Here is a 17,333-nt window from a genome sequence, read left to right on the forward strand (position 1 = left end):
AAAGGAATAATTAATGTAGTGATATTGGAACACAAATTATACTGTAAGTTGATGCAAGCAAAATTATAGTAAACTACATAAAACAAGGGGCTAAAATGGATGTCTTTTTTGTTTATTTTCAAACAAAAATAGTTGAGAAAAATAAATAAAAAATTAACAGCAATATTCAGCTTTTCAGGAGGACAGAAATATGTGAGGACAGAATGGAAGGGAGAGTTCAATGTTTATTATTCAAATTTAAAGTTAGGTTGGTGCAACAATTGGATATAGGACAATGAGTTATATGAAAGATTTTTAGCTATAAGAAAATATGACAAAGTAATATTTTAAGGAAGTTAATTCTGCAACATGATATGGAGAATGAACTGTGAAGGGAGTTTAAAAGGCAAAAACATTCACCAGAACATTTTTGTGTTACTCTAGGTATGAGGCAATGCTTTCCTAAATCACGATGGTGCCAAAGAGGATGCAAAAAGAAGGGTGTGTTTAGACAATCAAAATAAAATCACCATGGTGCTGGAGAGACATCAGTGGTTAAGAGTATTGCTCTTGCAGAGGAACCAGTTTTGGTTCCCAGCATACACGTGACTGGTCACAACGACTTGTTTATATTTGCAATATCAGATCTGATGCCCTTGTCTGGCATCTGCAAGCTCCTGCACATATGTGGTACACATATATTCTTGTAGGCTCACACACATACAAATAAAATTATCTTTAAAAAAGGCAATAAAATAAGAATGGAAAGATCTTATTAAAAGAAAACTTCACATAGGACGCAATAGGTTCTACATAGGCTAGACATCTGTAGAGCAAGGAAAAAGAATCAGCAACTTGCAAAGGGTATACAGCAAATTGAAGAAATGCTGCAATAATTTTTAAAGTCCAGATACATGCTTTAAAAGCATCATTAAATTTTAACAACTCAGGCCGGGCGTTGGTGGCGCACGCCTTTAATCCCAGCACTCGGGAGGCAGAGGCAGGCGGATCTCTGTGAGTTCGAGGCCAGCCTGGGCTACCAAGTGAGCTCCAGGAAAAGCGCAAAGCTACACAGAGAAACCCTGTCTCGAAAAACCAAAAAAAAAAAAAAAAAAAAAAAAAAAAAAAAAAAAATTTTAACAACTCCATATACAATAAATAATGTAAATAAAAGTAATATAAATAAAAGTAATGATATCTTTTGCTATTCTGAGAAAAATAGTTTATAGTGCTAGGGCCCAAACCCAGGGCCTTGTACATGCTAGGCAAGCACTCTACCATTTAGCTACACATCAATCACTTCTTTTAAATATGATAGGAATGGATCTATCCGCTATCAAAGATACACATGATAATTAAGTGCTAAAATTTTATCCATTGTCATATACTCATTATAGAAAATTCAGAATAAACAGATATTTTTAAAATAATTTTCAAATTTTTTTTGAGATAATAATCAGATTTTTAAAAAAATATGCAACCACTCAGAATCACATCATGCAAAGATATTAATTTATTTATATGCTTTAAAGATTTATCTCTAAGAATCTCTTTCCTCATAGTATTACATGTACATTTAGTGGGCTCACATTTTATCTTGAAAATGTTTTATTTCCTGCCATGTTAGTTCTCATTTTAATTTATCATTAAATAAGCATGCCATGAATAGTGGTCCAGGTGCATGCTATAATTTTTTTCTGCACCTAAAATTTAAATTTCTCACAAATTTAACTATATGAATAGATGATAAAGTTTTGTATCTATTACCCATTTTTATTTGACATGTTTTAGGCACTCTTGTCATATGTGAAAAATTATCTTTCTTTAAGAAATATTTTAAAATATTATAATCATACTTCTGATCTTATTTATTTTGGGCCAAGAATATTCTAAATGATATTCATTTGTATTTATTTTGGAAACAAAGCTACTTATGACTAAATTTCAGAAACTGAATTCACTACCAATTTGAAAAGAATTATGAAAATGTATCAATAGCTTCCTATAGTAATCACCAGAAGCTTGAACAACACCACTCTGTTTACCTGAGGTGGGAGACTTGCAGCGCTCTAGTTCCAGAGGAACTGGACTATCGTTCAGCTCTGTTAAGCCTGGAAATGTAATGGGGGAGGCAAAGAGAGGGAGAGAAAAAAAAAAGATAAATTTTGCTGACACTTCATAGGCAATTCTTATTTATAGGTAATTGCTTCAAGCTTTAACTTGTGAAAACTACTTTACCATATCCATCTTATGTAAATTATTTGAAAAACCTGTGATACAGGAATAAATAAATAGCAACTTACTGATATACAAAGAGTAATTAAACATGGATGGTGTAAAGATAAGTCTTTATTATTTACACTTAACTACTTTAATAAATGACCAAATTCCTTAGTAAATATACCAAGAAGAATAGGAAATAGAAAGTGCTTTAAAAAGACATAATATGCCAGGTGATGGTGGCGCAAGCCTTTAATCCCAGCACTTGGGAAGCAGAGCCAGGCAGATCTCTGTGAGTTCGAGGCCAGCCTGGGCTACAGAGTGAGTTCCAGGAAAGGTGCAAAGCTACACAGAGAAACCCTTCTCGAAAAAACCAAAAAAAAAAAAAAAAAAAAAGACATAATACAATCTTCTACTTAAGGAGGTATTGATTTTAAAAAGATCTTTTAAGAGATACTACAGATTTAAAATTTTTATAATTGTTTTTAGTATTTTCTATATAAAAGTGATTTGTTCAATGTCATCAAGATACAATAAACACTCTTATTTCTAGTATTTCTTACTTTCCATTTTATCACTTTCTGGATAACACAGGGATAAAGCAAGACAGATTAATATACATTTTGTGGTTCTCATAATCTGCAACTCTGCATTCCTAAAACATTTATAAAATATCCTTCATCATAGTTTCCTATTCTTGATGGATAACCTCATGTAATTTTTCATTTGTTTATAACTATTCAGTTTGTACTTATCTATGTCTCTATACCCAGAAATATTTGAGAGGTATTATGAATGATGAAATTTGTCTTTGTTCCTATTCTTCCCTATCACCTTTTCATTATGCAATTTATGTAACAAATGCGAGAAGTGCTACTCTGGTTGTAATGTGAAATGTGTTTGAATATTAGTCTTAACTGGTGGCACTGTTTAGGAAGGTTATAGAGCCTATAGGAGGTGGAGCCTTGCTACAGGGAATACAGCATTGGGGGAGGGTTTTGAAATTCTATAGCCTGTCCTCTTTCTTGTTCTCTCTCTGCTCCTCACTTCTGCATAGCCTCCTGCCTCTGCTCATGCCTTGCCATGATGGACTGCAGCCCCTCAACAACTGTAAGCCAATATACCCCACCCCCAAGTTGCTTTTGTCAGGGTATCACAGCATCAGAAAAGAAATTAAGACAGAAATTAGTACTAAGAGATGGGGCAACTGCTGTGGTAAACTGGGTCATGTGCTTTTTAAGTCTTTGTTTTATGGGAAGAATGTGGAAGATTTTGGAACTTGAGCTGGAAAAGGAACTGAACTTGTAAGTAGAGCTTAAGGGGCTGTCCTAGTAGGAACTTCAAAGACAGGAGTGTTGAGAGAAACAGACAATTGAGGTCAAGCTCATGAGAAACAAGGACTCTATCAAGAATGGGTCCAGGAGCATTTGCAGGATTTTGATCAAAGAATTGGATACACTCTGTCCATGTCCTGAGAATTTGCATGAGGCTGCTTCAAACAGTAACAGACGAATTCTTTGGGTAGAGGAGATTTTATGACAATATAACACTCAGTTTGTGCCCTTTGTCATGAAAGACTGCACTTGCACATGTCTACAATGAAGAAGAACAAGTGGGGTAAAACGATATAAAAACTGAAGTTTGGAGAGGAAAAGAACACTAGGATGTTAAAGGGATTAGTGTCATTAAAGAAAAGTCATCTGCTCTGCGCTGCAACAACAGGAAAGATATGCTGAGGGTTAAGACCTCATCCAATAAAGGCTCCAACTCAAGACAGGAGAGAGTGCAAGGGATTTCCCACTCCTGGAAGGTCAGACCCTGGAGCAGTGGTTCTCAACCTGTGGGTCGCAACCTCTTTGGAGGTTAAGCAACCCTTTCACAGGGGTCACATATTAGACATTCTGCATATCAGATATTTACATTATGGGTCATAACTAGCAAACTACAGTTAGAAAGTAGCAATGAAATCAATTTTATGGTTGGGGATCACTACAACATAATGAACTGTATAAAAAAGATTACAGCATTAGGAAGATTGAGTACTACTTCCCTAGAGGGTTTTGTTTTTGTTTTTGTTTTGTTTTGTTTCATTTTGTTTTTTAACTTTGGCATCCAGAGGCTGTTGTAACTGTGCTCCAAAGGGACCATACTCTATTTTAGCTGGAAGCAGAACTTGGCAGTGTTATCCATGTGGTACTGGTTTTGGGGTCATGAGAGATACAACATTGAGGGGATCATCAATTCATCTTCTATGGTTTCAGCCATGGAGGCTAGACAATGTGTGGCAGGGTTGGAGTACCTACATGAAGGCCTTCAGGAGCCATTGTATTAGGCTGTGAAGATGAAACCTGAGTTATGATGATGGAGTGATGGAGACCTAAAGATGTTGGATATACCAAAGCCAAGGAACACCTGCCAAGGAGGGCTGCATACAGGAAGTACAAACTGCCCTGGACAGAGATCATACTGCAGGAAGCACATATGGAGGGGTGGAGCTGCCTAAGCCCCTTGAAATGGAAGCTCTAGATATTGGACACTGAGTTACAGGATTTTATGTTTTCTTGCTGGGTTATGATCTTACTTTGGACCAATGTGTCCTCACTATGTCCCCATTCCTCCATTTGGAATGAGAATGTATGCTCTTTGCCATTATTAAATTAGAAGAACGAATCTGTGTTTTATTTTATAGGGGGTTGCACTTAGGAGTCTGCCTTGAGTCTAAGAAGAGACCTTTAAACACTGGTATAACTATTAAAGACTATGGGGATTTTTTTTTAAGTTGTACTAAATTCATTTGCATCATGAGATGACCATGAGCATATGGGGCCAAGGACAGAATTTTATGGCTGAAATGTAAAACGTCTCCCATAGGCTCATGCGTTGACTACTTGGTTCCAGCTGGTGGTGCTGTTAGGGAAGGTTAGAGAATCTTGAGTAGGTGGAACCTTGCAGAAGGAAGTACGTCCCTGGGAGAGTCTTGAGGTTTTACAGCTTAGCTCCTGGGTAGCCTCATGTGTCTGCTGCCACACCTTCCCTGCCATGATGGACTGCATCGTCTCTTGAACTAAAAGCCAAAGTAAACTCTCTCTCTCTTAAGTTGCTTTTGTCAGAGTATTTTATAACAGCAACAGAAAAGAAACTAGTACAGGAACAGAAAAAAAGATCCTCATAGAATTTGCAAACTGAAAATGTAATGTCATATTATGAAGATGTGGCTTAACCCCTATGTTCATAGACGAGATACTGTAAGATCAAAGAGGTGAGGATAATGTACTTTTTTGAATAAATAAATTCACAGTAAATCAATGATAGAGCTTAATCAGAAACCAATCTACAAATACAATCATTCATTTGTTATGGGCAGAGTTGTTCTGAGAAACATATCACCAGATGATCCTGTCATTGTATACATATCACAGAGTGTACTTATATAAACCTGGGTGGTATAATCTTTAAAATATTCAGTACATATGAGCTATTTCTCCTTGTCTGAACACTTTTACAGTATGTTACTGTACTACTTACACTGTAACACAATCCTAAGTCTTTCCATTTCTAAACAAACAAATAAGGTAAAAATTCAAGGTCACAGGAAGTTTTCTGCTCTATCATATTCTCAGAGTTTTGAGCTTAAGTTCTAAGGCATGTTATTTGAGATTTTATTGGAAATTTCAAATATCATTGGAAAATTTCAAGATTTTTTAACTTAGTATGATTATCCAATGTTTAAATTTCTATTGTCAGTCACTATATAGTTATAATATTTACTGATATAAGCATTGCTATTAACCTGAAAATAGACAGTAGTTAACTTAAATGATATTGACCACTATTTTTTGCCCAAGATAAAAAGTAGATACAAGGAAATTTATTATCACTTATTATTAAATAAGAAATATTAATTTACAATTGCACTATGACCTTATCTTATGTAGTTCTTGAATTTTTATTCACTTAAAAGACTTTGTTATATAACATTCAATTAGAAATAACAGGTTATAAAAAAGGAAGAGACTACCTAAACTGGAAATATTAAGAAAAGTAACTTGGAACAACAGATAAATAATAGAAAAAAGAATTATAATGATTAGTGAGTGATGTGTATGGCTGGAAAAAATTCTCCAGGCTTTAGGGAGACTTGAAAAACTTTGACTGACTTTGAATAATCAAAGTTATGAATGTCTAATGCCCACATTTCATTACATGTAATATTTTGTACTTAACACACTGCTAGATAATTTATGTAAGTTATCTCTTTTACATATAACAATATCATGAGAAAAGTTATATTATTACTCTTATTATACTGATGAGAAGAGGCAGAGGCCATTACATAAATTTCCCAGGCTATATAGCTCTTAGGAAGTGGGACAGATGAGATTAGGTATGGACATTTCACAAGACATTAAAATAAAAACTAGAAGTTAAAAACTTAGCTTTAAGGCTGGAAGACAATTATTCTATAAATTGCCTGCCACACAAACATGGGGATCTGAGTATGATCCTCAGGACCCATGGAAAAAAGCCAGGTGTGGTGGCACACAATTGCAATCCCAGTGCGGGAGACACTGGCCGCCTCAAAGAACAATGTGGATTATTCCTAAAGAATGGCACTTGAGATTGACCTCTGGCTTCCTCATGTGCGCACAGACGTGAAAACGTGCACCTCCGTGTGCGAGCACTTACACATGCAGGAGCACACACACAGAGCTAAGCTTCCTTTACCTATTTCTGTACTGCGTAATGAACCTGCTGTTTGTCTAGCTTTTTCACTACAGTAGCGATCAAAATGGACTTAATGAGGAAACTATTTCCATGTGTCAAGTTACACTGCATGCCAAACTCATGCTGAATTTTTATAGTTATTACTTAATGCAATTATTAAAACAGTTTTTTGAAATATACTTTTTTTTCTGACTATGGAAATAGTGCTCTGTTCTTACACAAAACTTGGAAAAATAGGAAAGTGACTGAGGAGATATGATATCCCAGTTTTGAGTCATTTTCTCCCTTTTATGATTATTTTAATGTAATATGTTTCATGTTCATATTTTATAAGTATTTTCCTTTCATTTAAACATTGACAAGTCATTGCAATGCTATACATAGTTTTTATGGGGTCCTATATGGTCTAATAATACCAATCCAGGCACATGTGCTGATTCCCATCACTTCACCTTTCCAAGGATTGTGTTCCTTTTAGTATCTCCCTTTCTCCCTTATCACAAATCTCTTTCTGAATAGATGATTTCATGTTCATGTAACTTTATGACATGATATTTTCTTTAAAAATGAGAATGAAAAATTGCTTTTAACAGCTTATCCAATCCAAGGACTGAGGAATTTGTTTTCATTCTTCAAAGGCATTAGCTTTGAAAGTGGTATAATATAGCGCTGTTTTGGGGGGTTCTTCATCTGGTTATTACTAGATAAAGGAGCCACTTGGTTTCCACCTGGACCTCCCTTCCTTTTGCTATAGTCTGGAAACGATCAGCACATGGAAGTCTTTTTTGGGTTCACCTCTTCTGTTACCATCTGCCAGAGACAACCTTTTAAACATCACTTTAAGTCATATATTTTTTAAAAAATATATCGGTTTCCTTATTTTGTTGTCTAAAAAATATTGTCTTTGGTTGTTTCTGGCAGTAAATCCAATCTAGTGCTCTGATTCTAGCTTGTTTGGAACTGAAAACCCGAAGTTTTGACTACTTCCTTGTTATCTTGCAAAGCTTCACTTATGTATTTCTTGAATAGGCTTTTCTCTGATAAAACAAAAACCAGGACTATAATTAGACTCTTATCTCATTTCTCCACTATAGCATGGCTCCCCTTTCAGTTATAAGAGTCTATCTATGGATTTATTTACCTATATAGTCAACAGCAATTGCAAGGAAAAGACCAGGATTATTTCTCTCATCACAGTATACTAAAGGCCTCAGAAAGTTGTTCAACACAGTAGTTGAGGGTTTGTGCCTAATCTTATTGCATCTTGTTTTGCCGTGTTTGTTGACATCTCTGGGAGGCCTGCTCTTTTCTGAAGGGAAATGGAGGAGCAGTGGTCTGGGGAGAGAGGAGGTATGTAGGGAACTGGGAGGAGCAGAGGGGGTGAGGCTGTATTGTATGAGAGAAGAATAAATAAAAAGAAAATACTGAATGAGTGGATCTCTTTGTTTATCACAACTTATGCTGGTATTTTCTTTTGTCTGGATATTCCTTCTTTTCTTACCCCCTTTTCCTTTACTTGTCTTCCATTCTGGACGTTCTGTTTTCAGGTGTTTATGTTTACCCTTCCTTACTAGTTCTCTAACACTCACCTTCTCCTCTTCTTTATAATTAGCCTCTTGTCTCATTTTCTTGTTTTTTTTTTCTTATTTACATTTCGAGGACATCCTGCCATTCTTTAATCAGAAAAATCTCATTTGGTGAACACTGAAAAATTGGAATCTCAAAGGATCCCTTTTTGTAAATTATATGTTGATACGCAAGCAAATGTTTCTAGCCGCACTTTACCTTAAATGTATCTTCAAACTTCCTTTCAATAACATGGATATAATCAGTTTTTAACTTGCAACATTTCTGACATTCTCAGAAACAAAGCACTAGGCACCAACAGACAGATGGAGTTTTAACTCGATGGCTTCCACACAATGATCATGATGTTGGAAGTCACATAACCATCTGTTTTTAGATTGCATCACACATTAATAATAAACATATCTAATAGCTATAGAAGTTCTTTTACAAAATCAACCAGAAGAATTCTGCAACTCTTTAAGAGAGGTCGAGATAATGATTTTTATGCTGTTTTATATACGAGAAGAAATCTCAATTATCTAAGTATCTTCTTTAAGGTTATAATAACTAGTCAATGAATTGAAAAAGTAGAACTTGATCTAAATTTGAATATGTGGCTGCTGCTCTTTCCAAAGCATTTCACTGCTTCTGCAAACAGTAATTTGTTAAATATGAGGATTTTCTTTAAGTTATAAAATTTTATTTTATGATACAAGAGGTTTGCAGACATGAATTTAAAGGCCTGTGAAAGACAGATTCTTGGATCCTAAACTAGATGATTAGATAATCAGGAAAATGGACCAAGAAAAGATTCAAATTAAGATATTCCATCAAAATTAGAATAATAAAATTCACATATGAATGTTACATTATTTCAAGAACAAAATAAAAATAAAAGGTCTTTTTTTCTTTAGAAATATGAGACATTTACAGAGTATTTTACCTGATTCTTCATTTCAAAGATATGAAAAACAAATTCAAATTGTTTCAATTTTGAATGTGTCATTTTATTGATAATAGGTAGTATGGAGGAAGGGAATAGCTTTTGATTATAGAATGATGAATTTGCTTCCCAATGTGACTAAAACTTTAAGAGGCAAGAAGAGGTGCAGGATAACATGATGGAAAGCACATGGGTCTTCTTAGTGCCATATTGAGGTGAGTTTGTCTGACTGTCTTTTAGGATTTTAATAAAGTAATATCATCTCTTTCTATGCTAATTTTCTCATCTATAGATGAATATATCAACTAATCCCCATTACTGCCTTCAAGAGTTATAATGGCCATTAAATAAACAATTGGCTAGCATAATGGTTCTCAACCTATGGGTCATGCCCCACTTGGAGATTGAATGACCTTTTCACAGGAGTCAGTTAAGATCATCAGAAAACACAGATGATTACATTACAATTCATAATAGTAGAAAAAATTACAGTTATGAAGTAGCACTGAAAATAATTTTATGGTTGGGGGTCACTACAACATGAAGAACTGTATAAAATGGTCATAACATTAGAAAGGTTGAGAACCACTAGACTAGTACAATCAGAATAGGATGAACTATCCATAGAAATAGGATCTCTCTTCACAGATATGAACAACACAGACATCCATTTCTATGGATTAGGAGAAATACTTCATGTACTATCTCTATTATAGTAATATGACTATATAAATACAATCAGATTATACCAATTAAAAATTCAACCCACATTTTTATGAAATTTATTTCTAATAAATCTATTTGAATCATTAAAGAATCAACCCTCTTCATAATATAAAATATTTATCATGAAGAGAGGACTTTAAGATATCTGGTTACAAGTTTCAGAGCTATTTGATCTGCCACAGAGACCACTGGTAGAGACATGGAATTCCTACTTAAGTCCTATATTGTAAGGATCCAACTTTACTTCTCATTTGTTTATGTAGGTCTCTGGTTAGAAAGAAATCAGATAATTGTTGCAAAATTCCAATTAATCCAGTATGACAAGAGTTAGTTCTCCTATTTATCCAATATGAGAAATCCCCGGACTGTTCATGGCAATGAGATTGCTTTCTGCCATGCATTATCTTACTCCATCATCATTTATTTGCTAAGCTCAGAACTTGTGCTGCAGTAGAGGTCACAATAATTTAATTTTTTTAAATTTGAAATTTCACCTATTGAATTTAAATTTCAAATGTTTAACTGATGTGGTTTTCATATTCTTGTCATGTAGAGTACAAGTATAAAATATATAGCTATATAAGTGAATTGAAAAATATAGACATATTGTGTACAAGCTTGTATATCATAGGCACTTAATTAAAGAAATTGATCCAAGAGAGCTTTGATTACAGCACAAAAGGTTTATTACAGAAAAAGCAACTTGAGCAAGTCATTTATGGAGAGGAGATGGGAGTAAATCAAAAAGGTAGGAAAATACAGTTGGGTTCAGCAGCACATTTTTATACACAAGAAATAGGAAATTATATTTTAGGAGACTCTGAATGTAAGTTTAAAAGCTTAGACCTTGTTATTATGGAGGGACTACAAAATATTCAGCAGTTTTCAAAGCTTCCCAATACTACTGTATGGCTAGCATTGTGGAATTCTGACAAGCTCGGAGCCAGCATTTGTTCTCTGTACTCTACTTATCATAATAGCATCACATGTTTATTATAAATCTATGAGAAATTGGTAAAACTTGAACACCATATTCTTGAATATTTTGGGAGGCTAAAATGGTATTCAGATATATCGGGAACTATTGAAGGAAAGTTGCAAACTCTATGTGGTTGCACAGGATGGGTATGATAAATGGTATAGAATATGGGTAAGTAAACTTTTTAAAAATGTACAGAGAGACAGCTTTATGGGCTGATTTTTTTTTGATTACACAATCCTGCCACTGAAATATAAAATCAGCCTTTGAAAACATGTGAATGAAGGGGTATAGATACATTGCAATAAAAGCTCATTATGGAAATTAAATTTCACATAATTTCAAAATGTCAAGAAATAGTCTAGTATCTCTTTCTGCTTTATGAGTAGTAGAAGCCAAGACAGATGTCAAAAGTGATACAAGTCCCCTGGAGCAGGTACAGTGGGCAGTCTCCCCAAAAGGGTGCCTTGTGGAGTAGAAAGGTAGAGAACACAAACAAAAGCCAGTCACACTGGGCACTTCCAGAAGATTGGAAGGGCTTCACAGGAAACAGTGTCCTGCCAGGAACATTACATTTGTCAAGTTTTAACTTTTATAATGGGGTGTGCTTCAATTAGTAGGAGAGTGTTTGAAGAAACTCAGGTTATAAGAATATACATGTTCAAATGTGTGTGTGCTTACATGCATGTGTGTATATTTTTATACAACTATAATGACATATTGTAGATTTTGGTAAGCAACCTGACTTTCACAAATATATATTAGCATAATATAAACACTTTTCATATCAGTAACTATTTATTCACAATATCACTCGTATTGTTATATGTTTAGTGACATACACCCTCACATTTTCTATACCAATGTTTAGAATTACTTATTTCACCCATTTTTACATCTTCATTTGCTACCATAGGAATTGTTAATATTATTCACCTTTTAGTAATGACTTTAATTCCTCTATGTCACAGGGTTTGGTACCTAAAATCACCACTGAACTATGTTTGAGAATATTCTATTTTAATAAAAGGCATCATAAATTAGGAATATTTAGTTATCCCCAATAACTAGAAAAGATTATTTTCATACTAGTTAAAATAAAGTTTCAAAATGGTCAAAATCACAACACTGACAAAATAAGAAAGCACTGAATTGTTATTATACAGTATGTCAGGTTCATAATTTCTAAAAATACAATGACTCTTCCTCCTTAAAAAGGATACACAATGACTACCAGACTCATGGACATGTTTGAAATGTACACTGAAACAAAGGCTGAGTGAGTGGGTACATTTGGAATATTGAAATCAAAATTATGAAAATTCAAAATTAAAACATCAGATTGCATTTCCATAACAAAACAAAAATTTGCATGCATGTTGAATGTGTTTTATGAAAAACACATTGCTAAGCACTCATGAATGATTTAACTCAAGCATTATGACTTAAAAAAAAAGAGCTATTTGCCTAACCTTTATAGAACTTACTCTGATAGGAAGTACGGATCCGTTTCGTTAAATCAGGATAAAAGTTAGACAGCCCACGCATGCAAAAGTTGTCTTTGGAACATGCCAGAGCATCAGCATCAGCAGCAGGCAGAGGAAAGAGAGAAAATAGTCTAAAGTGAAAGGAAGTGATATCATACCAGAATCTAGAACAGCCAAGATGAAGAAATTGTAGCAAGATTAGGCAATCAAATTAGAGAGGAGATATTTTAAAAATAAATCAGTTAGAAAGGGGATAGATGAATGATGAGAATGTTGTAGCCATTTATTTAATCAAGTATCTTATAAAGTTGGTGGCAAATTCTTCTTACGTGTTTTACCATGGTGGAATGATTTCATTTGTAATACTACATAAAAATATTTGGTTAATATTAAGGTTGTTATATTTAATCTTTTATCATTTAAAAAGACAGCTTAGCTATTTAGTTTTTATTTTGTTTTGTAATATAAAGTATGCACTTATTATAGTTACCTTATAAAATAAAATACTCAGTTTACAACTTCATCAGTTTTTTTCCCATATTTAAGCTATCAAAATTTTAATCTGTAGTCATTATTGTTGAAACTCAACAGGTTTGAATTACATATATTTTCCTAGTCAAAACACTCACTCTTCCATCCCTAAGTGGATATTAGACAATTAATTGATGAGCTGGCAGAGGATTTACAGCTTTTCTGACCAAGGGGCATTTTGAGCCTTGCAGCATCTCCTCACTACCTGCCCCTAATAGCTTCCTATCTTAGACTCTGAACTTTCAAAATCACTTGCCTCTTCTCCAAACGTGAAGGAATGGTTCTGGTTTTCTTTCAAAAGCTAGTAGTGACAGAAGCAGAATCTGCAGAACTAAAATTTCTAGGATACTAAGATAATATTGAAAGCTGAGATCCCAAACAAAAGCCTGGCAGGTTCTGAAGGGCAAATGCTGTGCTTCTGAAAATGGTCTAAATTAGCAAGCATTGGAGTTCACAAAAGAAAAGTTAACAAAGAAGATTGTCAATCAAGCACCATTAGTCCAAATGGAAAATTCATTTAATGTTAAAACTGGCCCATCCACAATTTGGAAATTAACAACTGTCACATATTATAAAATATTCTTTTTATGGGTATCTTTAGTAAAGGTCTCAATATTCAGTTAATTCCTGGTAAAATAAGGAGATATAAAAGCACCATCTAAATGTATAACACTATAGAAACAATTTTAACCAACTAGATAATAAAAACACAAAATAACACAAAATTTATGGAGGTTAAAGCTGCTTATTTGAAATTCCTGAAAAATTTTGGATAATTCAGGCATCAAAGTTTGGAATCACATCCTAATTAAACCTCAAACTTCTTCTCTCTTGTAGTTAAGTTAATTTGCTTGTCCTGCTAAGAAAAAATGCCATATTTCATAGCACTTAAAATATCAGAGAGTGGTATTTATTATGTTTATATACATATGTCCAATTTAGTCATCATCAGTAAAAAAAAATGATGGCCACAATATAGTAACTTAAAAAATAAAAAATGAGCCGGGCCATGGGTCCGTAAGCCTTTAATCCCAACACTTGGGAGGCAGAGGCAGGAGGATCTCTGAGTCTGAGGCCAGCCAGGTCTACAGAGTGAGTTCCAGGACAGCCAAGAAACCCTGTTTCAAAAAACCAAAAAAGAAAAAAAAAAAGACCTTAGACTGTATTTGAAAGGGGTTAACAACATTAGAGGAAAGTTAAACTGTTTAGTCCAAATTTTTAAAGCAGTTTTTCTGCCAGAGTCCCAGTTTTCATATCAGTAGTTTTTTTTTCTGTTAGAATTTCTTAAGAATTCAACCTAAGAAACTTAAGATGCTTCCTAACTTCAACAGCAAACTAAACTTTAAGCACTGCTCACTCTGTTCAAAGGTTATTGCTGTTTCTTCCCAGTTCCTTTTTGTGCATGTTGAGTCAGTATTACCATGCATTTGAATGGCATCATGCAGGAAAGACAATCTGCAAGAAAGCAAGTGAACAAATGGAGCTCCAAACCCACCCAGTCTGTCTCCTACCTGCAATGAACTGTTTGTTTTTTCGAGGAGACCGGGGCTGTCGCTGGTACAGGTCACTTGATCTGTAGAGGTCAATGGTTCCCATACTTAATAGTACTGTCTTCTGTATGAAATCCACCACAACCAACCCAGTGCAGTTTCCAAATGCAACTCTGAGGGCAGGAAAAACACAGAACCAAAATGTATCATAAGCATGATTATTTTTACCTGTTAGTTAAATATAAGATTGCTGGGAAGTAATCTAAGATTGGGGACATTAGACAGTGATTAGTGTTTCAAAGTCAGGAAACAAATCCACTGTACATATGATAGATTGAGTATAATAACCATGACTGATTACTATAAAAAGTAGAGATGGCCGGCAATCATACTTCAAGTTTTATCATTTAAGCTGTGATTAATAACGTGGTCTTTAACTTGATTTTATAGTTTTACAGAATAAAAATGACAAATCCTTTTTCCTGTACAAAGGGTCAAGAAATAGGCACACTAAATAGACACAAATGTGTAGGTAAACAATCAGATGGCTTTCGCAAATAAGATTGTGATTATTAATCATTTTCTTTTCCTTTTAACCTTTCTCCCCCTATCCTTACTCTGGCTTCTTCTTCCTTCATTCTTCCTCCTCCTCCTCTTTATTTTTCCCTTGTTCTTCTCCTTCCTTCTTCCTCTTCCTCCATCTTTTAGGTCAGGGAATCCCTAGGTAGCCAGACCCTCCCTGAACTGTCTGTCTTCTCCCTACCTTTCTCTCCCAGGAGACAAGGTGTGCACTACTACATATATCTAGAGTTTGATATCATAGTAGATAGAAAGAAATACAGCTTGATTTATGAAAAACGATTCCTCTAATCTTTGTTCATTACTGTCTCTTATAAATTAAAAGACAAATACAATTTGACTAGTTAACTAGTTGATTCAGTAAAGCAGCTTTCCTAGGCAGGCTTTTTGGTCACCTGAACCATTAAGTAAGTATATATTAACTCCCATATCTGCCCATTTACAACATGTTCTCTAGCTAAACACTTACATTCTGTCATTTCTACTTCCTAAACTAGATATAAACTCCATATTATGGTTTGTGTGTTGTTTAAAAGCTCCATATTACTTTATTACTTAGATTGAATCTTGTTTATAAACAATGTGCATAGTTTCAATCTTATTTTTTTCCTTCTGTTACACTGTCATTCTCACAAATATAAGAATAAAATAAAACAGAACAAAACTTTTATGCACTTAAAATGTTTTCCTAATTCAGCTGAAGTTCTGTGTGTTCCAGAAATTGAAATCTTAAAAAAAATATATAAGACTCAGAATATCCTGGGTTGATTTTATCTGTTTGATTTATAGGTGATGTAACTTTGAGAGAAATTAATGAATCTAGTTTATAAGTTTTTTTTATAAGAATCAAGTCAGAAAATTGCTTTAAAATACTCTGAAGTTTTTCCATGCAAAGGAATTAAAAATATATTTAAATATGTATTTAAATCTTTAGGCTTTACTATATTGAAATGTTGCTAATTATTTCTATTAGAAGCAATAATGAAGCTTTCAACATAATGCTCAGAAGAAAAATAGGCACTAGAATGTATAATAATGATAATGATTTTTGTGTTGGATTCAAAATATGAAGAACTGCAAACTTATACTGTAACAATGGGGAAACCAGGAAGTGTTTGTTAAACAGTCTGTGAAGAAATTGGTCTTAATCTACTTTAAACAATCAGAAAACTGGACTAAATACATTAAACAACAGCGTTTACATGTTAGGCAGTAGTCAGCAGGAAGCAGTGAGAGCAATGACAGCCTCATAAATGTTGTAGCTTAGTGAACATTTCCCGAGGTAAAGGAAAGAAACTCAAAAATATCAGTGATCTCACTGAATCGAAGAGACAGTTATCAGGAGGTAAGGATGCAAAGCAGCTAGAACATAAAGGGAATATGAGAGAGAGAGATGCACATGGAAACTCTACTAGGGATTTGAAGATTATTCCTATGAAGGCTAGCTACATACTAACCGGGATATTCATGTGAAAAAACTACCAAAAGCTTGATGCAGGGGGAGAGCCAACAAAAAAGAAGGCAGAATGGCTTCCAAACTTCACAATGCTAAAATAGTTCATATTACTATGAACTATACCACACACAGAACAGTAGACTTTAAGGTGTTAACATCAATACTGGAATAAATTAACCATAGAATTAATTCTTCACCTACTCTAGAAAAGATTTAGAAGAAGAATTACAAATAACTATTTTCCAGAAAACAACTGAACATCACTGAAAAGAATCTAGCAATATAAAATAAAAAATATCACTTTGGAAATCAATATGGCCCTTTCTTAGAAAATTGGGAATAAATCTCCCCTAAGATCCAGCTATACCACTCTTGGGCATATACCCAAGAAATGCTCAATCATACCACAAGAGCACTTGCTCAGCTATGTTCATATCAGCATTGTTTGTAATAGCCAAAACCTGGAAACAACGTAGATGCCCTTCAACTGAAGAATGGTTAAATAAATTGTGGCACATATACACAATGGAATACTACTCAGCAGAGAAAAACAATAACATCATGAGGTTTGCAGGCAAATGGATGGATCTAGAAAAAATATCTAAGATAACTTTTATAAAATAAAAGGAAGAACCACACACACTGGGAA

General features: G+C 34.1%; 1 protein-coding gene across 10 annotated transcripts in view; it reads right to left on the reverse strand.

Moving 5' to 3' along the window:
* The window catches only part of Stxbp5l (syntaxin binding protein 5L), a 240,657-nt gene that overhangs the window by 51,322 nt on the left and 172,002 nt on the right, over positions 1-17,333 (reverse strand). For 5 of the 10 annotated variants that reach the window (XM_006975721.4, XM_042259279.2, XM_015994614.3 and 2 more), the window contains exons 19-21: positions 14,671-14,822; positions 12,629-12,700; positions 2,025-2,090 (exon numbers count right to left, since the gene is read on the reverse strand). In XM_006975721.4, coding sequence (XP_006975783.1) covers positions 2,025-2,090; positions 12,629-12,700; positions 14,671-14,822 — 290 coding nt within the window. The remainder of the gene's footprint in view (positions 1-2,024; positions 2,091-12,628; positions 12,701-14,670; positions 14,823-17,333) is intronic. The other 5 variants (XR_013043728.1, XM_006975722.4, XM_042259281.2 and 2 more) reach the window with 1 other exon arrangement.

Source organism: Peromyscus maniculatus, chromosome 12 (assembly GCF_049852395.1).
Source record: "Peromyscus maniculatus bairdii isolate BWxNUB_F1_BW_parent chromosome 12, HU_Pman_BW_mat_3.1, whole genome shotgun sequence".
Classification (NCBI taxonomy): domain Eukaryota; kingdom Metazoa; phylum Chordata; class Mammalia; order Rodentia; family Cricetidae; genus Peromyscus; species Peromyscus maniculatus.